Source organism: Myiozetetes cayanensis, unplaced genomic scaffold (genome assembly GCF_022539395.1).
Source record: "Myiozetetes cayanensis isolate MyiCay16 unplaced genomic scaffold, myiCay2020 scf1, whole genome shotgun sequence".
NCBI lineage: Eukaryota > Metazoa > Chordata > Aves > Passeriformes > Tyrannidae > Myiozetetes > Myiozetetes cayanensis.
This window is the reverse complement of record NW_026086604.1, coordinates 103,720,691-103,744,104: the sequence shown is the minus strand read 5'-3', so window position 1 is coordinate 103,744,104 and position 23,414 is coordinate 103,720,691. Positions and strand designations below refer to the sequence as shown.

Here is a 23,414-nt window from a genome sequence, read left to right as displayed (position 1 = left end):
TGAATTTTCAATTCTTCTTCATCGTCTCTGAAGCACTTCAGCTAAGCCAAAGACAGCCTAAAAACAATCCTGAAATTGTCTACAGGAACTGACATGAATATTTCTCAGTTTTCCTATTGCTAAATGATTACACGTAGTCTGGGTAGCAAAAGGAGACTTCCTAGTCTAGACAAAATAACAGTGGGTTCTTTTTCCACCCCCAATATTAACTCCAAGAAAATCTAAAATGTTTGATATAGGACAAAAATATCCCCATCTTAAAACAAACAAACAAACAAACAAAAGAAGAAAGCCACCACAACCAGACATAAGAAACCTAGTATAAAAAAGGAAGAAAGAGAAACTGAGTTGCTTAAAGGGAGACTATTTCATCACAGTGAGCAAATTTGAGGTTGGATAGATTTTGATACATCCACAAACAACAAAAAAAGTATTTCTAACCTTGATACTGGGTACAGCAGAGCCCTATCTGACAAACAACCTCAAGTGATGTTTAGGTTTGGCAGTAGTGTCATATGCGATCATAGTTAGTTTGTCTTTGGATAGCAATCATATTAAAAAAGCTCTTAAAATACACAAGCCCCCGCAGCTGTCTGCAACCTTTAAGTCTTGCCATTTTAAACATACACTGCAGTCATATAGCATGAGAGGACACTGAAGAATTTCAAATCAGTTATAATAAATCCAGACAGTAGGCAGCAAAAGGTTTCACAGTATACATCATCAGCTTCAAGATTCCTTACATGGCACTCTTAAATACACAACTGCAAGAGGCTCAGAAATCATCATGTGAGTTTTACAAATTTTAGTACACTCAGTCTATATGAGCACTATCTGTCAAATCTATCCCATACTCTTCATCCACAGTTGTGGCTCGGATTTTCCCTGCTGCCTCCTTTGTTGTTCAAATGCATACAATAATTTTGTACCAGAACCCTTTGCAAAATAAAAAAGTTTCAGCCATGTCACTGTAATCTCAGTTCTCTCATTCAATCACTTGGTCTGGAGTACGCATGCCTGGGAAAGAACGATTTCACATCACTGCAGCAATTTACCTGCAACGTTCTTCCATCTTCAGCTACTTCTCCAGCTCAGGCTTTGCACACACTGCCAAACAAGCAACAGAAGCTGGATTTATCTGCAATCCAGTCTAAGACTTCCATTTAATGCTTGGGTCTCTGCAGGACAGGCACTAGGGAATGTTCATTGTACTAACACTGTTGAAACAAATTACACCCTATATATGCTTGGTCTTGCCACTCTTACACGCATGCATGCTCCAGTCCATCTTATTCATTAGTGCATTGTGGTTTTCCTTGTCTGGAAGATGCAGATTAAATCTCTGCTCGGTCATATGAAATGGCAACAGAATGATTTCTTTAACTTTTCTGCTTTTAACAAAACCAAAAAACTATTTAAGGGAAAAAATAAAGGAAAATTTCTTCTGTCTCAGTTATCTGGGCTTATTTTGATGCTGCCATGGTTCACCATTTAAGTAATGATGCATGATTTTTTTAATGTGTTAATTACATAAATAGGTACTTAGAAATTACTTAAACAGGAGATTATTTACCCCACTGACTGTAGAAACCCATGTGTCAGCACATCTGCTGCACAGGAAGATTAAATCTGTTCACACAAAACTCCTGCTCTCTCTTGCTAATGGGGAAGAGATTAGTAGTGTGAGACCTGAAGCAGGGGCTTTGGGTTTTATCCAACAGACCCTTAAGATTCACACAATGAATGATGCTAGCAAACATCTCCAAATTTCTAAAAACCCAGTATATACTTGCCTAGGCATTCTGGAAAAAGAAATGGAATTTTTATTGAGCAGACTTTTCTATATTTGTTTTAATTTCAAAAGCTTCTGCTGAGTGTTATTTAAGAGTAACTATCAGACACCGAGCAGCCTGGAGAGGAACTGTATTGGTGTGATTATGCACCTTTAAGACCAGAATGACAATGCTAGTTGATGATGTTTAGAATGAGACTACTGAAAAAGACTCAATTACAGAGTTATCTTTGCCTTGGTTCACCTTCCCAGCTGCTGTGAAGAACCTGCAGACTATTAGTTTAATAGCTGTTCATGAGGGCCTATCCACCATTTATCACATCCCCTTCACACTACTTTTACGTCACAGGCTTGCAGGGAAAGGTAAGTGTCAGAAGGCTCTGGTGGGAGAAGGGGATTGCCAGGACTACAGTGAATGTGAACAGAAAACATGAGTCTAGTTTCCAAATCAAGCATGTGCACAACTTCTCTTTCTTGAGAAAAACGTGCTCTGTCTGCTTCCAGCTCATGCAGGAATGAAAGTCAAATCAGTGCTCACATAAGCTGAATGAACAGTTACGGCTGTTTTCCACATAGTTATTGCAAGTATACTCTAATAGGAGCAATCTACCGAGTGAACACAGCTTTAGCTAGAAAGGACAATATCCTCCATACCCTCATAAGGTAATTCGGAGCACACAAAATGAGCTACTGGCACTTCTATTCTGTATCAGCCTCTGGCAGCATGTATCTCTTCCCATGGACTTCAAAGCCTCCCTGAGCTGGGCTTTGCCAACACCCCCTGCTCAAAGACATTAACAGCCACTTTTTCAATCCATGTGTATGGAAATGTGCAGCCAAATATACATACCCCAAACACGTGTCTCATGCACAACAGAAGCATGCCCACACACGCCCATTCACAGCCAAATGTAATATAAATAACCTCGCTATATAAATAGGCTTGCTTAAATGAAGTGTCTTACTTAAATAAGGCTGATTTAAATACTTTTTCTTTTATGCTGCCTGTTGCATCTCGTGTTTAAGTCTGGGAAGTAAAAACTATGTTGGAGTGACAGCAGGAACCCCACTCAAAGTCAACAGATATGAAGGACAGGAGAGCTCAGCATCATGGTGTAACATATCAGTGGTGAAGATTTGGTGAAAAGGATAAAAGGCAGGCAATTTTTTTTTTTTTTGGCATGTGTCTCTGATGTCAAGACAGATAAATATTAGTAAGACAGGCAATAAGAAATTGCAAACAATCAGAGGAGATCCTCAAGCACTAAAGCAGCAGCCCACACAAAACTAAAGTTATAGAAAGAAAAAAAGAAAAAAAGTATTAGAAAAGGAAAAGTAACTTTTCCCTCCTTCTCTTAATTTTTGGAAGGACACCAGATGACTGTCCATACTCCTCACTATGCTCATGTCTGTATTCATCAATATGGTTTTATGGACGTTTTCTGTCTTATCCTTTTCAAAAATATTTCAAGAAACTGTTAAGACTGTTTTCTCCAAAGATGGGTAGGAAGGACCGGCTGTCAGAAAGGACTCTCTGAACTTCCCACTGGCAACCCTACTTCACATTCAGCCCACACACCAGGCCCAGCTCTATCAGTGTTCTGGCTCACTTTGTCAGAGCTGTTGAATCTGCCCAGAACTTCCTTCCTGCTAATGAATGCCTCCCTAATCGATCTTCAGAGTACATATTTCTGCAGTCTCAATCACCCATGAGCTAAAGATGCTGTCAATACTGCAGCGTGGCAATGCTTGCCATTGCAGAGACAAATCCTGCCATGTACTCTCTGTGTTGAACCCTCTGCTCTCTGCATATGGTAGGTGGAGCGATTACTTTGTCTTCCAAGTGAAGAGACAAATTTATAAAGGTCAAGCAATGCAGAGGCAGTTGCAACAGTGGATACAAACTCCAAGGTCTTCATTTCTCAGCCTCTGAAGCACAAACATATGTATATTGCTAAGCCAGTAGTATTTCTACCTGTTATATTATTGCTTTATTCACGGTTGGACTGTTTTCATTCCATTAGTTCTTTCCTTTAAAAACATTTCAGAATTGGGTTTTAAAAAGAAAATAAAAATAGATGTTTAAAAAGATTTCAGTCTTCCTTAATCATGTAGGGATATATTTTCAAAGCAGTATGCCAGGAGTATTCCACGTGACTCCCATTCATGTTAAAATTAGAGTCACCAGAATAAACCCCATATGCTGCTTTGAAAAGGTACTGCAGTGTGTCCAAGGGAAATTTCTGCAGCTTAATGGTGCTTGTACAATTTTTCTGCCTGCTTTTCTTCTTTTAATTTCTGAATATATATATATATATTTTAATTTTAAAATAACACTTTGTGCTATCTGGGAAAATAGAAAGAAGGGATTTGCTAGTTTTCTTGGTTTCTCTGCAGCCCTTTCATTTTAATCTGAATAGCTTTGCTATGTAGTATGCACAGCTTTTGGAAGCTTTTTTGTAACACTTTTTAATACTGTCACTGTAGACAACATTTCTATTTGAGCTGTAACCTGCAGTGAGATCTGGAGGTCTGACTGCCTTCCACACCTGAGCTGTTATCCTGTCTAGTGATGTTCAATATTTCTGTGTTGGCCTGAAAGTAATTTTCACATCTGGGCAGTGGGGAACTTTTTCCCAGAAAGCTTGAGGCATAGTCTCTCCTTAGCAATAACAGCACTGCTGCTTGTCCTGAAGCCAGACACTATGAATGTACGGCTTTCTATATTCAAGGTCCTGTCTTACATGTGGACCTTCTGCCCAACACAGAGCATCTGTACCACCTGTGGCAGCCACAGAAAAGACACCCCCCAAAGCCAGCTGCAGTGCTGGGCTTACTGTGGGCACAGCATTGCCCTAGTTTGCCTTGCCAATCACAAATGCTGCGCTCACATACACATACACTGATTATTAAATTTGTCATTTATGACTATAGTCTTCCTGATCATTTGAAGAGAGAGGAAAAAAAAATCCTGACAGCTCCGGTTCTCTTGTAATTGCTCCTAAATTTTTACTGCTTCTAACTCTCTACATGAGAGGTTGTGCACAAAAAGACAGTGTGAATGCCATCTTCATTTTATCTTCATCCTTCTCATTACTATCTCAAATTGCCATGCATTTTCATGTCAGCCACTTACATCAAAAATGCAGCAAACGCTGTATCTAACCACTCAATTACTTTAATCTTTAAAGGATGTAAACAAAGGGAAAATATTTTGCTTTAATATGGAAGGTGCTTCCACCATGGAGGAAAAAAACAAGTCTACTTGCTAAGAGAATTGTGTATCAGGACACAAGAAAAGAAACTAAGACATGGTTGTTTTGTTATTAAAGTATTGACAAGTGAGGTGTGGGCTAATTTCCCATCTCTACCACTAATTTTCCAGGCAACATGCAGCAAGACATCATTTATGTATTTTTGTTATCCAATTAAAAATCAATTAACATCACCTTTCCTTTCTTATTTTTAACCTTTTGTATGTTCTGCTGATTTAAATGGTATTCTCCTTTGGCCATAAACCTGTGCTTAAAAGAAATACCTGAAACTTCCCATGGTGGTGAAATGACAGCTTGCACTTAAAGCTACAACCTGTAAGCAATGGAGCTTCAGCTAAAACGAAAGTTTAGGTACAAGACAAGCATTTAGGAAAACAAACAAACAAATAAAACCAAACAAAAACCCCAACAATCAACCATAAAACCATGAGACCCCCCCAAACCAATACACTAGAGCCAAACACTGCTCTTCAATTTCTACAGACTTGGCCTGCTTTAAATATCAGGGTTCAAATAATCTAACGAGTTAGACAAGTCAGCTGAGCTGCAGTACTAGCCAGTGGTAAATATTTAATAAAACATACTTTTGTAAATGCTAGCAAGAACAGTTTGAGGAAATGCTTTCAATTTCTGAAGGAAATTTCTGAAGGAGCTTAAATGCCCCTGAATAATAATAGTTCAGCTGTCAGAACTAAGACAAGTTAAACTGCTTCAAAGGGATCACTGCAGTTCATTGGGGAAGCCTGACCTCCTAAAGTGGCTACTGAATCCATCACAAGGATCTTTTGCACTTTATTTACACTAGGAAAGTTAACATTAGAAAGTAGGTTTTACGCATAAAACTACGAAATAATTCGGATTGTTAGAAATTTCTAGGCATCATCAAGTCCTGCAGACACAGCAGGGCTAACTTCACATTTAAGTCAGGTTCCTCAGGGTGAGTCTGGGCAAGTTTTGAGATTCTCCAAGGATGAAGATTTCATAGTCTCTCTGTGCAATTGGTTCCAGTGCTGCAGCACTATAAGTAGGAGGGAGTATTTTATCCTTACATTGTGACAGTTTCGTTCATTGTAACTTCTCTTTTCTTCTCTCACTGCGTACTTCTGAGAAGGCCATCTTCTCAGCTTCTTGTTCAAACAATGGAAGAAGATACAACTGGATCCACCCTCATGTCCCTATCCTTTTGTAGGATGAACAAATCTGGTTCCTTCACATTCCCCTTGATTACCGCGTGCTCCATTGTCCTTAATCATATTGGTGGCCTTTTGCTGAACTAGCTTCATATCTCCCCGTTACTGGGGCACAAAACTGGACACAGTCTTCAGCTGCTGCCTCATAAAGGCCAAGTTGGAGGAAATAATCCCTTCCTCTGACCTGCTAGCTATGCTTTCGCTAATGCAACCCAGCATGCAGTTAGTTCACATCACACAAGGGTGCACTGGTGATTCATGGTACTCATCAGCTCACCGACCATCCTACAAGCAAGTACTTACAATTATATTTGTAAAACATGAAATTAGTCTTTCTGAGTCCTCAGTTTGCATTGGCAACCACACATTCTCAGCTTTTAATAGCAAAGAAAATATCAGAAGAAATTAATATCAAAGCCTTGGCCATCATAAAAATCAATACAGGATGCTGAAGTGTTACTCTACTACTAAAACTGAGAAACGTCTACCAAAAATCAAGAAGCGCAGAGAAGGAAATTAGAATCATCAAACTCTTTCAAATGATAATAACTAAAGCAAATTGAGCAGCTATGAAACATCCTGTTCTCTGGAGCTTAAAAGCAACAAGGCAATAAAAAAACCCTAGCCCATGCAAAGCTAAATAAGTTTTATGGAGATATTTTCTTTCTTTTCTCCTCAAGTAGAACCACTGGTTTAAAGATTTTGCCTTAGCTGGTAGTTTAAAGATTTTACACAGCAAAGGGCTATTTAGGCCATGTATCTAACTGAAACCATTTTCAAGGTGCACACACACCATACCTTCGACCTGAAGTTTATCTCCTAGATTGGTGGAGACACTTTTTTTTTCTCTTTTGCAGCCCACTGTATGTGGAATTAGGTTAGGTAAAATAATATCCAGTTCTCTGCCACCATTATTAAAATGTTGTAGTTATACCATTACTTGCGAGGGAAGACTTTTTTGTGTCCATGTAGTTCAATTTTTAGGAATAAGAAACATGTCTGCTTGTGTAATTTTGACTTTACAATTTTAAGAGTGGCTTTCAGATCTCCACCACTGCTGAAAATATAGAGCTGCCAATAACGCCTATTCTAACTTCACAAATCGGTGTCCAGTATTCTGCGACCTCAAAGAGTCTTTTCTGATGTCTTGATGGTAGACGTGGTTGTGCAAAGTAGTCAGCAGGCATTCCTGGCTAGAAAGTGGGAAAAGTTATTAACACCCTCTTTAAGACAGGTGGAAGTGCTATGAGCCATGTCATAGCTCCAAGGAAAGCAGATAGACAGAAGGAAAATCTAGGGGAATAATTCTGGGTGAAATATTGAACAGGGAGAGAAGCTAAAGGAAGGTTCACTTAGAACAGAGAAAGAAATCCAGTAAGATTTCTACATGCAGTCACTTGTTTATATATATATGCTTTCAAAAAAGTCAGTTATATGACAATCAGATCAATTCATATTACATAAAATTGGAAAAAAAAAAAACAACAAAAACCCAACATCACTGGGAATAAAACAGCCCTTTAACAACTTCCAGATCCCTAACTTACATAGGTATGAATTCTTGGAAGGGATATGAAAATCTTGACAGATATGAGATTACATCCTTTATCTCACACATCTGATTTTACAAAAACAAGGATGTTTCATTTTTCTACTTTGTGACTTTTCACTGTGAAGGGCTGATCAATTGCTTCTGAAGAGTCTGATAATGTAACAATGATGTGATGAGATCTCTAGTTTCCTTTGGACTCTTGTTTAAGTACAACAAAAAGGACTAGGCAGCATTTACTACTCAAGAAAAATGGTACAACTGCAATTTTTAAGTTCTTGCTGATGAGGTTCTCGTATCAGCAACACAAGGGAGATCAGTCAGTTTCCCTAAGACAGAAAACTGATGCTTGGTATCTGAAGAGAAGTCTCTAGAGAGAAAAATTACCATAAAATTCAAAGCATGTATGAAAGTCGTTTCCCCAGATGCTTCCACTCTTCTAGAAGCAGACTTGACATTCTTGATGCAAGGATGGTCCCTGACATTTCAGTTTCATGGTCACGGCATGGTATCTTCAACTGACATGGCAAGATCTTTAATCATCTACACAAATGTCTTTTTCAAGGATTCTGACACAGAATTTGGTATTTGTTCTTTCACCTCTCTCTGATGTTTGGGTCAATATACTTACATGGCACCAAATCTCTTTCCATTCCTTTGCTCAGCTTATAAGGTGATATTCCTCAGCTTTCATATGTGTTACGAGGGGCCTTGCTTCTCTGCTTGCTTGTATATGACTGACATATAAAGGCAACTTGAGGAACTGAAGTGGAGCCTCTCAATAAATTATCTTTCAGTCATCAGTAAATCTACAAGATTTTTTGCATGCTATTCAAATCCACAGTGGTGGTGGTCAAAGGGCCTTACCACTTTCAGAGGCACACACAACACCTTTCATCCTTCAGCTATTTAGCTCTCAGCAGTAATGTGGCAAAATCCAAGTTCGTATGTCTCAGCTTCACTACTATCCCAAGTAACAACTGCCCTGTGGTCTCAGGACCAAATACTCTGCAGTGCAAAATCTAACACTTCCTTCAGAAAGCACGTGCTTAACCCCTCACCTCCCATCCTCCTCTATTTCCCCACTCATCCGATGTCTGGGAACTTGAGAACAGTTCACATTAGCAAACCAAGGCCCAGTTTAGGCTGTGATCACCTAAGAAAGCTTTTCAGACTAACTGTCCTCTGTGTTCCCTAATGTTGGTGCCCAAGGTAACCTAGAGAGAGAGCCAGCAGAGACATGTTTGTTGGCCCAGTATGCGTGGTGTAGATGTGGCTTGAAATAGTTGGTGTGGGTAAAAAGGAGAGGAGAGCCCATCAGCACCCACACACCGTCCTTTCCATTCGTGCCGGCACCCGGCAGCCCTCTCCTCCCATATGCCTCTGTCACAGCCAACCTTAATTTACACTGGTGCATCGGGTAGCAGGATCAGCTCGTCAGATGCTGGGCAGTTACCTCATGTGCTAAAAATAGAGACAAGCAGCAGCAGTGACTGACTGGCAAACGCCTTTTTAATGGTGACTGACGTATTCAATCAAGACAATACACAAGATGTAAACTGCAAACAATGAAGGACATTTGTATAAGGGCAGATGAGACAAAGGCAACAAAGCACCCTGGCTTTGTTTATGAGACACGTATGAAAGATTTCTGCTGCTCTTTTCAACCACGGTGCTATTTAGATTACAATTATTTAAAGCCAACCAACAATAATACAAGCTCTTCTGCTACTCCAAGAGAGGCTATAAAAATCCCATTGTCAGCTGTGTCATTCACCATGATAACCTCATTTCAACTGAAACAAAATCTCCAAGACATCTCCTCTCCCCCCTTCCCTCCCTTTTTTATTTGCCTATAATAAGGTCTATAGTCTGGGGAGCTCTCAGGCTGAATTCCATGCATTGTAATTCACAAAATGAAAATCTGGTATTATATGCCCACTGACATTCGCATCACCAGCAATTCATGCAGCAAAAAGCCATATGCCATGCACCTCTGATTTAACTGTACTACAAAAACATATCCTAGAAAGAAGAAATAAAAATACATAGACAAGAGTGGTTCCTGGGATCTCATTATTATCCACACTTTTAGACAGGAATGACAGGGGCAATGTTACAAAATATGCTGTTTTGGTGACAGTTGCAGTTAGGTTATATCATTTCCCTCGGCAGCTAACACACTCTACATGCAAGCAAAGCACTTTTTTTTCCAGTGTAAAAGGTTTCTATGGAGTAGAAAAAACGTGGTTAGCACAGATAACCTACACTCAGTGTTTCTCCTCTGGATATAAGGCTTTCCACTCAATCATCTTTTTGAAGGCTGAGAAGTTTATTGGTTTGATCAGCACCCACAGAGATGAAAATGAAGAGCGCTTTGAAAATATGAAGTACCAGCAGTTTTAAAAATTGCCATCTCCAGGGTGTTACATAGACCCGCATGTGTTCTACAATAACACACAGACTTCACTAGAAATCTGGGGGATAAAATCCACTCTGCCAGTGATGGCTAAGTTTCCCACAAATAAGAGATTTCACATGAACAGCAACTTTCATCACTGGGGAAAGGATAAGGCAAGCTGCTGGCCAAGGAATGGATTACACTAAAATACTTTTTTCCTTTTTTTCTTTTTTTTAAAGAGCAGATGTTTTGTTGAGACATCCCTTCCTTGCTTTTGGTTTGAAGAATCCTTCTATTTGTCAGCATACTCATCCTGGCATATAAATGGCCAGAAAGGACAGAAATCAAGATTTAAAATGCTTTTCCTTTTAAGATTATGCCCTCCATGAAATCATTGCATATTTGATCACTGGAGAAGGATCACTCAGCTATAACTAGATATGACCCTATTTCTAAAGACTTCCAAAGCCTTGTGGCAAAGACAGAAAATAGTAAAGATACTGTTTTAAGTGAAAAAAAGTCTTTGAACTGGAAAAAATAGTTCATAAGCTACAGAGTGCAGAGAAAGGGCAAGTGTGGCTCCTTACTGCCTCATTAGGCAGTCTAGCAACTTATATTTCACAAATTAATTTTTTAAAATGTATTTGCATTTTTGACAATGAAAAATTTTCAAAGGGAAACAACCAACTAGATTTAAAAATGCAATACTCTTGTTCAGTCCCTTTGAGCTTGACGGTCCCAGACTTTGGAGTATGAATACTTAAATATGATTTTTACAGACTGATGCCTCAGTAAGAGGAAAGCCGCATCTTCAGCATCTTAAACACCCCTTCTCAGGTTCCTGCAGCCAGGAGCAACAGACAAGTAATAAACTGTCTTTGAAAAACACAGTGGGACACATTTGGAGACCCGACAGATGTAGATAAATGCACAGAGAAGACTAAACAGAACCATTCTGAAATGAGCAGCCAATGAAGGCATAAATTTGGAATATCTAAGCCACAAAAAGCATAGGCACAGAGGGAACAGTGACCAAATGCTAGGGAAAGGTCCTAAGAAGGCTCTTCCTACATCACATTAAATTACTGCTTAAAATTACTGCACTGCTTAAAACAGACCATTCTTAAGGAAGGGGTTACTAAAAGAATAGACCTGACAATCTTTTTGCAATTATGCTCTTCTAAAAGATTTCAACTGTATTTGAAGGGAGTTTTTTTCTTCAATTAAAAAGTCTCATTTTCTGTGTAAGCTATGCAGCAGACTTGCAAAATGTTAATTGCTATAATTTTTTTATAAATTCATGCATTACACAATTAATGATACAATATATTTATGGCAATTTTCTGTTTCCAATAAAAGCTAATAAAGTGCTATTGGCCTCAGGTGTGAAAATTTGGGATTTAATTTGTGCTAATCTGCCCTAGCCTGGGGAATACTGAATTCATTCTGTGTGAGAATAATTTATTTGCAGTATCCCTGACTGATATAAACAAAGCATTCTCAAGGGAAGGTGCAATAAAGCTAACAGAGAGGTGGAATCATTCCACTAGCCTGGCATTTCCCACTGGTAAAATGCAAACAGAGCAGCTTTCCAAAGCTTCTCCCAAAAGAAGTTAAATTCGTCTACTCCAGACCCATAAGAAAACAATAATGTTTTGGAGGGCATCCACGAAGAGCTGTTTACCATTCCTTTTTTTCAATGCATTGAATTGAAAAGGAGGTGACAGACAGATTTACAGACTGACCAAAGGATTTTACTTTCAAGTTTGTCTGCATTAATTTTTCTCCTGTTCAAGGTAATGGTTCTTTCCCATTCCTGAAGCTATTACTTGCCATCCCTCTCCAAGCATCCCTGTGCAGTGCACTGTAGGGAAAGACAGGCACAGAGACAGAGGAAAGAACCACTCTGGGGCTGGAGCTGCTACTGCAGCTGTGGCAGGGTGATGGAGGAGGCTGGACCAAGTGGCCAGATATCCTGGTTCTGATTTTGACCCTGTAGCTGCTTCACCGCCAAGGCACTTCAGCTCTGGGTGCCTTTCCCTCCTTCCTGTAAAATGTGGTTTGTCAAAGCTTGGCCAAGCTTGCAAGAGGAGAAAAGTGCAGGATACTGTTAGTGCCACTAGAGGGGATAACTTGAACGTGCCAGGGGACCTGCTGCTTCTCCAGGAGTGCGGCAAAACCTTGCCAGTTCCAGGTCAGGCACAGAGCTGGAGCTGTCGTGGCAAGGACTAGCATTAGAACAACAAGGTTGCAGCCAGGGAGGCATTTCGGTCAGGATCTGTGCACGGTCTGCTCCTGGAGTCTCCCTGATTTGCAGAGGACCCAGCAAAGCTGGTGACATCCCCTCTGCCACATTGCTGCTCTGACCCTCTCAAAATGACCCCCTAGACCTTTGGTTCCTTATGGGATCACACATTTAGCTAATGAAAGTGTTGGCCCACGACACATTTTCACACAAACCACCACTCACACAAGTATGCTTCTTAAGAGCCTGCCTTTGAACACTTAGTTATATTCTGAACCCAGCCTTACACAATTATCCATACAGCTTTCCAAAGCGTGACAACACTAGAGAAGCTGAGAGAAACCTGTGGCAGGGCATTTCCAAACCATCACTGAGTAATGAAATAGTATTTTTCATTTTTATGTTATGCTTGGTTACCTTTCCTGTTATCTTGTCAGCGAGCAACGAAAAATGTTTGCAGGGTCTGAGCACGAGCCATAAACATCTTTTGTGGTTATCAAATGCCTCAGCGTTTGCCTTGCTATTTAATTACAGGACTCACGTAGGGCATTTATTGTTTGCATCTGTTGCTGCTGTGAGCAATGTCTACTCTTCTGATTACCACACAGGCAGTTTGTTATGTGTGTACATGTCAGTGGAATTATCATCTTGCTGAGCAGACCCCACTGGTGCAGGGGGATCCAGTGATGCAGCTTGGTGTGTCACTCAAACAGCCAGATACCACAAGGGCAGTTCCTTAGGACACCCAGGTCTGCTACTGTGAAATGAATGCTAGCTGAATGCTGAAACCAGAGGTTTCTGAGTTTTCTGAGAATATTTTTCTTATTACAAAATATTTATTATTATATTCTTATATATTATATATATTTTATTATTATTAAAATATATTCTTATTACAAAATAAATTTTCACAAAGCATTTAAAAGCTCATGTTTTGTACTATGATGATCTCAAACACATGTCCAGAGGGTAAATTAACTAGATCTCTCAGTAATGACAAAAATGCATTGGTAGCATCATCAGTCAGCCTCATACCACTTTCCTATTCCTTAAACCTGTAGTTTTAGTAAATGCAGCAAATTCTGATTTCAAGTGTCATACACCACAGTACTTTCAATATTTTTCAGTTTTGGCATCTCCTACTTAACCTTAGCCACGTTCAAATGATAATCTGTTTCTTGTTATGAGAAGTCATTTTTGGCCATCTAAAAGCCTAAAACTATGCTAATATACTAATAAAAGCAGCCACATTGTGCCCATTTTCTACAATGTGGCTTCAACACTTTGTTAGGTGACTAAAACATTTCATCTTTTCCTTTCCACACTGGGGTTGGAAGCAGTTATTTTTATTCTTAATGTGCTTTTTTAAGACTGCACTACACTAGGTACAGAATTAGCAAATTGTTCATACTGTTCTGCAGGTCTAATAAGACAAGCTACGGCTGGCCCTGCAATTAAAATAACACATTTGCTCACCCTTCATCCTATTAGCATGTGAACTTCAAATGTACAAAAAGCAGCTGACTGAAATCTCTGGAAACCAGAAGTAAGAGGATAATCTTGTCCCCTACATAATGTCCTACTTTCTGTCTACTTGTATCCCAAGAAGCAATGTGTGTATTTTACAACAAGATCACTGAAAAGATAGTGATCTCAATTTAAATCCTCATTAGGGCAACACAGGTGCATTTATTTAAGAATAACTAGTGGGGATCAATAAAAAATTTCCTTTTGGGAGTATGTTCTCATCTGGCCCCAGGGGAGAATTTTACTGTGGGGCAGGTACTTTGAATTCCACCTACCATCATGTTAAAAACAAACAATAAACCCTGAATCAATTTAAGTATTTCTTAGTCTGTGTGGCAGCAGAGCCTGATTACCCTGAGCAGAGTGTAGGTGGTCCCTACAGGAGGAAAAACTGACTGATGGGCACCTATTTAAACGGGCACGGTGATGAGGGTTTCTAAATGCTGGAGTGCGAGATAACTCAGTTCAGCTTTCTTACAGTCAGCACTGACTCCGAAAATCAATACACAATGCTTTCTTCTGCTGCAATAAAGCATGTAGAATTATGTAAAGCTGGGAGACTAGATTATATTTTCAAAGTCATAAACCATGCTCTCTGCTCACAAATGACTGTGGAGGATAGAACTTATAAAGTGTCCTTTGATCATCTGTAGGCTCATATAAAAACAAAAAGGTTTCAAACGGAATTGTTGCCACTTGCATGTCTCTCTATACAACTGCATCTTAATTTCTTTAAGAAACTCACAAGACATGAATTATGTATGTCATAAAATGTTACAAAGGCGTAATATAAGCTTAGCTGCCTGTCTGAATTATTCTGTTCAGACATCTACTAGTACATAGAGAGACTGCAATAAAGAATTTAGGTCTGACAGTATCATACTATCACCACAAGAGATCAAAGGAGTTTTTCTAATGGAAGAGTTGACAAAATGTGTGTCTTATAAAGAATAAGAATTGGACCAAGCATGACACCATAAATGTTTCACTAAAACATCATAAAATTCTTCCAACTATGAGCAAAGTCCTGGTTTAATTATTTTTGAAACTCTAAAAATGAACAAATCTATATGAAATCTCTACAACATGAATTGAAGAACCATGATGGCACAGTAAGCCATTTTGTCATCAAAAGAAAGTCTTAATATGTGGTTTAAAAACCCCTTGAGAACAGGCACTAAAACCTGAGGGGAAATATTCAATCACCTCACCTCTTTTAATGCCTGTCATTCCCCAACGCAAGAGAGGATGAAATAAATCTCTATATGTGCACACAGACCTCCTACAGACCCTTAATGTACCAGCAATTGTGATTAATCAAAAGTTTAAAACTAAGCTAAAGGCTCCTTTTCTTCAAGTATGATTAAAGATCAAAGGAAGTAGTCTAGATTTTTGGCAGAATCTCTAGATCTCAAGACTTACCATCCAATATACTGAGTGTCCAATTTTGTTTTGGAGGTTCTGGGGGAGGAAGGGAGTGAGGAAGGAATAAAACAAACGATCCCATCAGCCAGGTGGGTAGTAAATTGTAACAAAGTGGTGTTTCATACCTTACCATGATAATCAAGTTATTGAAACTGAAAAATAGCAATACACAGAGAAGATAGAAGATTTTTTTTTCCACAATGTAAGGTAAAACATATGCAGGTATTCTTCCCAAGAATGCTAAGGCAGTGGAAGGATCAAAAAAAAAAAAAGGTTTATTTCAGATGCAAGGACCATTTCTTAATGATACTGCACAATGGGCCCCCAGGGAAAAAAAAGCAATGTTACACCTTTCCTAAGGCTTTCTTTGTCTTCTCTCTCTCCCCCCACCCACGCTCTCTGGCCCGAGGAGGCCTTGTACATGTCTGCAAACATGTTATCTCTGTGCCTACTAGGGAGAGAGAGAGCTTGCTCACAGCTTCTCCCTGTGACTTTCTCTGAAATGGAGAAGGAAAGGTAAAAAACCATCTAACCCATTTGAGACATTTCTCAGTCTTCCTAAGTGAGACCAGTTCTAGCTTTCTGTTACAAATTCTTCCAGAACTGTACTTATCCGTACACACAGCAACTAAGCTACTGTGTCTTGTGAGGTTCTGTTTTCTTCCCATTCATTTCTGAAAGTACGGGCTGAATGCTCCCTGGGTCCACGCAGCCCTTGGCTGCCAAGTTTTCAAAAGGGTCTGCCTAGAAACAGGTATACTCTTAGCACACAGGAAAGATGCAGACAGAATACTAATAAGCAGTGATCACCAAAGCCTCTTGCCAGGTAAGGATTAAAAATGGTGGTGTTAAGTTTGGTAAAGCCATCGGCACAGGCAGCTGTCACCCACCAAGCAGATGGGTAAACCTTGGGTACCACTGTATAACGTATCATCCCCCACAAACCCCGAAGTGCTTCACAAGCCCACACAACCACACTGTTTGCTTCACTCACAGATCCCTTCAGACATTTATCAGCTGAGTAATGCACATCCCCACCACATGTCATTTGAAGTGGGTAAGTGCACCAAAATCTCCTTATGACTCTAAGAAAGGATTTAGACAAACAGAACATAATTACAGAACCGTAAGAAATGAGAGTTGCAAGAGTTTGGCATTTCCTCCCCTTTGCGGAAACAGTTACAAAATCAAGAGTGATTTCTGCAGGCAGAGATCCTGGGTCCAGGACCATGCACCACAGTGCCACCACCAGACACAAATCCTGATAGCCCAGTGAGAAGTGTTTCAGATTTACCCCACAGAGTTGCCTGTGTCTTCAGCGAGACATGCAGTAAAACCTACTGCCAGTCTTGCTGAACCTGAAAGAACTGATGGGTAAAGTTGCTGGATTTTTCAATAACAGAAAACACAAACAGTAAACTAGTCAGATCAGAGAAAAAAACAACCTGATCTTCCATGACAATGCCTCACACAGCAAAGTAAATTTATTTGTTTTCTTTTTAGGGTCATCTGGGCTGTTACCAGAAATGAAATCATTCTTTTTCTGAATCCCCTAGAATTATTAATAATATTTCAACTCAAGTTGTGGGAAATTACGTAGACAAATCCTTCAACAGAGACAGAAGGCCTGTAAGTAACAGGCAGTTGTTAATACATTTATTTAAAACAATTACATATTATGAAGTAGTCTTTTAAGAGTTGCTTTTTTAAGCTCTTGATTTTAACCATCCTACACTGTTCAGTGAATTACCTTGCTATTGCTCCTTCTATGTTCCCAGATCATTAGACAAGAGAAGTGTGTTAGAAATTCCATGCAAGAACAAGCCTCTAGGTCATCTAGCTATAACAGCATGCATTTTGGACTTCCTTTCTCTTTTTAGCCAGGGTTGTGGTACTGCCGCCAGCTAACTTGCCTGAAAGAACTCATCAAAGGTTATTCCTCACCACGACTTAAGAATTCACCTTCACTCTGCAGAAAAAAATGGACATTGAGACCACTTCAATAACAGACAGTTTCAATTAGAAGTTAGGCATGATCATTCTTACTGTCTCTCACATAACATTTGAGTCTGGTGACTTCAGAGCACTTCTATGGCATGTGCTGACACAGAGCAGCAGTCTCACTTTTCTTTCTCAACCAACAGTTTATAATCTACATCTTCCAGGGAGCAGCTCAAGATCCAGTCACAGGATCCCAACAAAGATAAGGATGCCAGCTGGCCACAAAAGCATAAGTTTGTCATTCTTACAAAATGCCAGAGATAGTGTTCAGCCTCATGGTAGATTAGACAATTAAAATAGGATGTCTAGGGACCATTAAGACAGACCTGCTCTTTATGGGTTTTTTGAGGGTGAGGAGATTGGTTGAAGCTTTCAGAATTCTTACCACAAAAATTCTTACCACGATACTGAGGAGCATTTTGGTTGGATTTTTATTTGATTGATTTGGGTTTGGTTGTTTGGTTTTTTGTTTGTTTTAGCAGGCTAAACTGCACAGCAGTCTGTCATGATTGTGTCCACTCTTGAATATTTTATCCTCACATGAAATGAAAGGGATGCACAGAATTATCACTGCAGTACTCTCTCTGCATTATTTACAACCTTGGAGGCTGCAGCACTTCAGCATAATATTGCTAACATAAAAAGGCAGAATTTCCCCTCAAGCCAGGATTGTAGTCTCATAGTCTGCAGTGCAACATGACTGAAAAGGTTCTATGAACTTCCTTTATGCCTCCCATTCCCTACCCACCACTTTCTAAATGCTGGCATTCTGATATGCAAAGAATCCAAACAGATAAAACTCCACAGCATTCAGGGGAATGAGAATTAGTAAATCCCTGTGCCTCTAGGGAAGAATATATGGTCTTGATTCATCATTCTACCCAGTTATTCCCACCCCACTCTTTTTCTTGCCTTATTAAAGTCCTCTGAAGTTGCCCTCATTTCCTTCCATGTCTTGTTCAAGAGCTGAATGCAGATACAGAAGAACTCCTCAAATGATCTGTCATGGGTGAAGAACATGGGATGGAAATCGTTGCAGGTCTCACTGGCTAAAAACAGAAAAACAAGGGGGCGTGAAATAAGACATGTAAAGGCAGGAGCTTCAAAAAATAAACATAAAATACAATCAGCCACAAAATTTAGAAAACAGTATAAATGAGTGAAATCCCAGTTCTTGGAATAAAGGATGTCAAAACATCATTGTGAAAAGCCAGCCTTGATATACGGTCTTAAAGACAACAAAATATAGTATAGACCCTGTCTGTAAGAGATCAACAGCAAGAACAAGAGGAAGCAACTACCTGTTTGCCTGAATAGTCCCTCAACGTTTTTTGTTTGTGCCAAGTGTTGCTGCTCAGTACAGGATAGAGAGACAAAGGGAAAAAGCACAAATCTCCTCACCAAAACAACTTCTGCCACTAAAAACAGTATGGTCCATCTTGCCTGTGAAAACCAAACACCAGATCCTATCACTCACAAAACAGTATTAGATAAATGTACACACTGAAACATGAAGCTCTGCTGACATAGGAGATGATGTACTATACTGATGAGTATATCACAGAGGTAACCAGAGAAATTTAGACAGACATAAAGATGAGAATGTAACCGATTAAACTTGTTCTCTGAAAATAACTGGAAACAAAACCAAGGGATCTTCTACGATCTGTCCCTCATCTGACACAGAAATAACAAAAAGGGAAAAACACCCAAAAAACTCAAAAAAACAACAAAAAACTCCAAAAAACGACACGCAAACTTCCTTTAATCAAATACCGTCTTTAAGAAAAAAAAAAAAAAAGAATGCTGTAGTGGGGATCGCAAAATGGAAAATCAAGAGTGTGCTGTGAGTCTCCTGAAGCAAAGAATGAATTTTCAAAAACTAAGGACTGAAGCAATGCTGGCCTCTGGGCACATATGAGCAACCTGGGAACAGAAGTGGCTTTAGCTAAGGACTGAAAAGAATCTTTAAACTCTGCCATGACTTGCAGGGACACCTCGGTAGGTTACCTATTTATGTTCTTAAAAAATTACAAAAAAAGTCAAATTGATTAAGCCTTTCTTCATGTAGCTATTCCCCAAATCTCTCAGCTTCAGCTTTCACCTCTGCTTGAGTGCTCCTTTGAACTTTGGCAGAAGTCACTCACAGGGCTGAACAGGATCATCTTCCATTACCTCAGGATCAAACAGCCACTGCTTAGGCAAGCTTTCTCCTTTGCAAGAACAGCAGAATTATCAAGCACTGGGATAAATCACCCCTTCCTGAGGCTGAACCTGCCTTCTCCCAGTGGAACTGGAGAATTAGAGACTCTTTTCGAAAGAATGGGAATAGCTCAGGCAGGTTGACTCCCTGCACCAGCTGCAGACACTTGGTCCTGGCTCCTCTTCTAGACACAAAACTGCCCTTTCAGGGTGTTTAGTTACCTCTACTGCACCATCAATTCTGCCACAGGAACATGAATTGTGCTTAGAATCACCTGAACCCTCAAAGAAAAATGGTTTCTGATCTTTCCTAGCATTCAGTATTAAAATTATAAAGCAAAACTCTGAAGCTTAATTGCAAATATGAATTCTAATTTTAACAGCAGATTTACTAAGACCTAATCAATTCTTCAGCTATGTGGCAAGGACAGGAGTTAAATTTGGAGCACAGGTTTCATTGTAATCAAGTAAACTCCATTTACTTCAAAGGATTTGCAGTCAAGGGAGAATTAGTCAAAGCAGAGACCTATATTTAAGAGGAACCACTCAATCCCTTTAAAAGAATAAAATGCCTCAAGCATGCTTTTCAGAGCACCTTCAGCTTTCATTCACTCCACTGGAGTTCCAAGGGCTCAGCACTTCCAATAATCAGACCTTCAGCTTATAATAATGTCGGAGACAGAACAGATTCTCAGAGGGCACTTGTCTTTAAGTCATGAAATAATATAATGTTGAGAAGAAATAAAACAACACCAAGCAGAAGAATACAGCCAGTACCTTCACTGTATAAATCACAGCACGAAACAAGGCAATAACCCTCGACACGCACTGGCCTTTCTGATCCTCCTCAAAGCCTGAGTTTCTCACTGCTCCTGCCCATGAAAACCAATAAATCAAAATTAATGGAAAGGCTGGGGATTCTCAGAAAATTGATCATTGGTTCTAACTCACGTTCCTTTTGATAATCAGCCTCAAGCTGTATCTACTATGTTGACTGTTCTGCATGCAGAAGCAGAGATGCCACCTACCCCCACCTTTTTTTTATAAGTAGGCAACATACTGTGTTTTATGCCTTTCAGTCTCAAAATGAAGGAGTAGAAATCACTATTATTGATATAAATGGAGAAAGTTAGGCCTGTTAGAAAGCAGGATCAATGTCTTAATGCACAAAATTCTCACCCATCCAGATAGCAAAGAAGAAAATTCATGGTCTACTTCCATGGTTGTTTTTTTGTATGCTATGAAAATTCTATGCAAAATAACACAATTCAATGTAAAAATCTTCGGACTTCAGCTCTGGTTACATCTGTGTTCTGCTCAGAGTGTTAAAATACCTAATGAAAGATAACCCTTGCCCCTGTACTTTCCTTCTCCTTTTGACAGGTGAGATGAATAGGAAGGAAAAGGCAGTACTGTGTTACTGGTATGGTGTTGAGTCCAGAGAAAGACTGACTAACAAACTGCTGTCTTGGCCCACTCTTTCCAGCACTAAGTCAGAGGCTTTAATATCTGTAATATCAAAGGACTGCCTCTCTCTGCAGAGTGAGTAAATTTAGAGGCTGCTCAGTTTACTAATTAAAAAGTACTTGAATTTATTTTTTCACTGACTTGCAATTTGACCAGTTCTAAACTGAAAGAGAGGCCCATCCTCAGAAAAATTTGGAGACCTCCTGCATAAGAGCCGTGTGCAAAATTCCGGCCCTTAAGTCCAGCACTTTCTAACCTTCATTTTTCACAAGCAGGGACTAACCAAATTTATAACCACATAAAAACATACACATGGCTGCAGTGTGGGGACACAAATCATCATGATTATTCCTCATCAAGTTTTAATTACGCCTCTGTGAGATCACCTTCGAAAGGCAAGCCACAGATGTCTGGCCTACATAAATCAGGTGAAGATCTTGTTGATTTTCCTTTCTTGGCACAATTCTTGGAGCTGTAGATCAATGTGTCACCTCTCAGGATATAAGTAGTCCTTCCAGCTAATACCTGATCTATAGCTGGAACCTAGAGGAAGAAGCTTAGTTCATTCCTCATCATAAATTACACTGGAAAAAAAAAAAAAAAAAAAAAGTGGTTCCTTCAGCGTATACTTTTAGTCCACCCAACACAATTCTGTCTGTAGGTTGTTTCCTAAATTAAAACAAAGACATTCAAGAGCCCCAGACTATTTGAGGAATAAAGAGATTTGACATATTACCTTGTTCTTCTGTGGATTAATAGAAAACAACAGGAAAAAGAAAATCAATTGAGAAAGAAGAAAAGAGTCGTACCTTCATTTTTTAGCCCATCTCTAAACACCTTTTCCCATGAGACAGAACATCATCAGGGTTGAATTTCTTTTTGCTGTGTCAAGAACAGTCAGGTATTTGCATATTTGCATAAGCTTGTCTGGAAAGGGCACAGATTATGTGGTGGTGTTTCAGTAAGTGTTTGGCTTGAAGTACAGAAGAGATTTAAACTTCAAAGTTGCTGTGGTGAACTGAGTAGGACAACAGGGATTTCTACATGCAAGACAGACTCCAGGAAAGGACCAGTGTGCCAGACCAGACAGCAGGCTGCTGTGTCACCTCGCTGTCCAAACTGGTATGAACAAAAGGCCACTAGTTCAACAGAAACTGGCTGACAGTAGAAAGGACTCATGACATTTTACCCCCACATTAAATGTAGACTATGTGTAGATACCTATAATTAGTTACCACTAGAAAAGGAGGGGAAAAAAATACAATTTTTTTATCTTAGAATTTGCTTTGTAGAGTACTTGGGAGTAACACAGAGATAAGCTCTCCCTTCCCCCAAAGCTAAAAGAGCAGGCAGAGGCACAGTAATACACCTCTCTAAGCAAAGTACTGCCCTTGATCTTAAGAAAACTCCTCTTTCTTTCTGACTCTGCTAAACTGCTGTGTTGATACTACTCATCCCCACCACTCCTTTAAAATGGCATATGGGCATTCTGACCTCCCTTGTGAAGTTCTTGAATTCAAGAAATGAAAAAGGTTGTACTGGTATGAAAGCCATATCTATCATGAAGGAAATGTTTGAAATTAGGAGCCACCCAAACCATTATTTTCAAAATCCATGTGTGATCCTATGGGGGATCAAGTTGAGGTGACTTAGAGTCATTTTTCTGTAAATTTAAAGCTTGGACCCATGACATTGGGAATGTATATGAAAGATAATTTGCTAATCACAAACGAGACATCTCATTCACAGATGTCAGACATGTACAATTGGTCTACAAAGCAGAAGTTGAATAGATCTGAGTAAGCAGATAATAAATAAAAGTGATAAGGTTGCTGCATATTCTCAACTATTTCAAAAACAGGCAGGCAGTTTAAATCAATCACATTATTCAGTCAGCCATATAAACATGGTCACCTGGCAATAATGCTGTCACACCTAGGGGCAGGCAGACACCTGTAGTGAGGAGTCAGCCTCTGTGCTGGGGTTGGTATTAATAGATCTTGTGCACCCTGACACTCATCAAGAAAAGCATCCTGAAATTGCATCAGCACAATTTTGAGATGAGGGATGCAGTGATGCAGAGCCCTGGGAAACTGGTTTGCAAAGTTCCAGGGAGAGGGGTTCAGAAATATCTCCCTGTCTGAAAGGTACTTGGGATCGAATTTTCGGAGAGATCTGCACTTTCTTTTATTGAGCTGCTGCTTAATTCTTGGTGAGTCATTTATCCCCTCAGTTGTTTTCCCCAGTTTCACAGAATGGAGATGATAATATTTGATCAGAGAGGAGGTGGGTGGAAAGATCCACTGCACTTTCAGAAGTGCAGCAAGATCCACAAATGAA

At 39.5% G+C, this 23,414-nt stretch overlaps 1 protein-coding gene across 1 annotated transcript in view; it reads right to left on the bottom strand.

Moving 5' to 3' along the window:
* Positions 1-23,414, bottom strand: part of ELMO1 (engulfment and cell motility 1) — a 312,368-nt gene that overhangs the window by 87,170 nt on the left and 201,784 nt on the right. Inside the window, exon 17 of the mRNA XM_050308939.1 lies at positions 18,318-18,454. Coding sequence (XP_050164896.1) covers positions 18,318-18,454 — 137 coding nt within the window. The remainder of the gene's footprint in view (positions 1-18,317; positions 18,455-23,414) is intronic.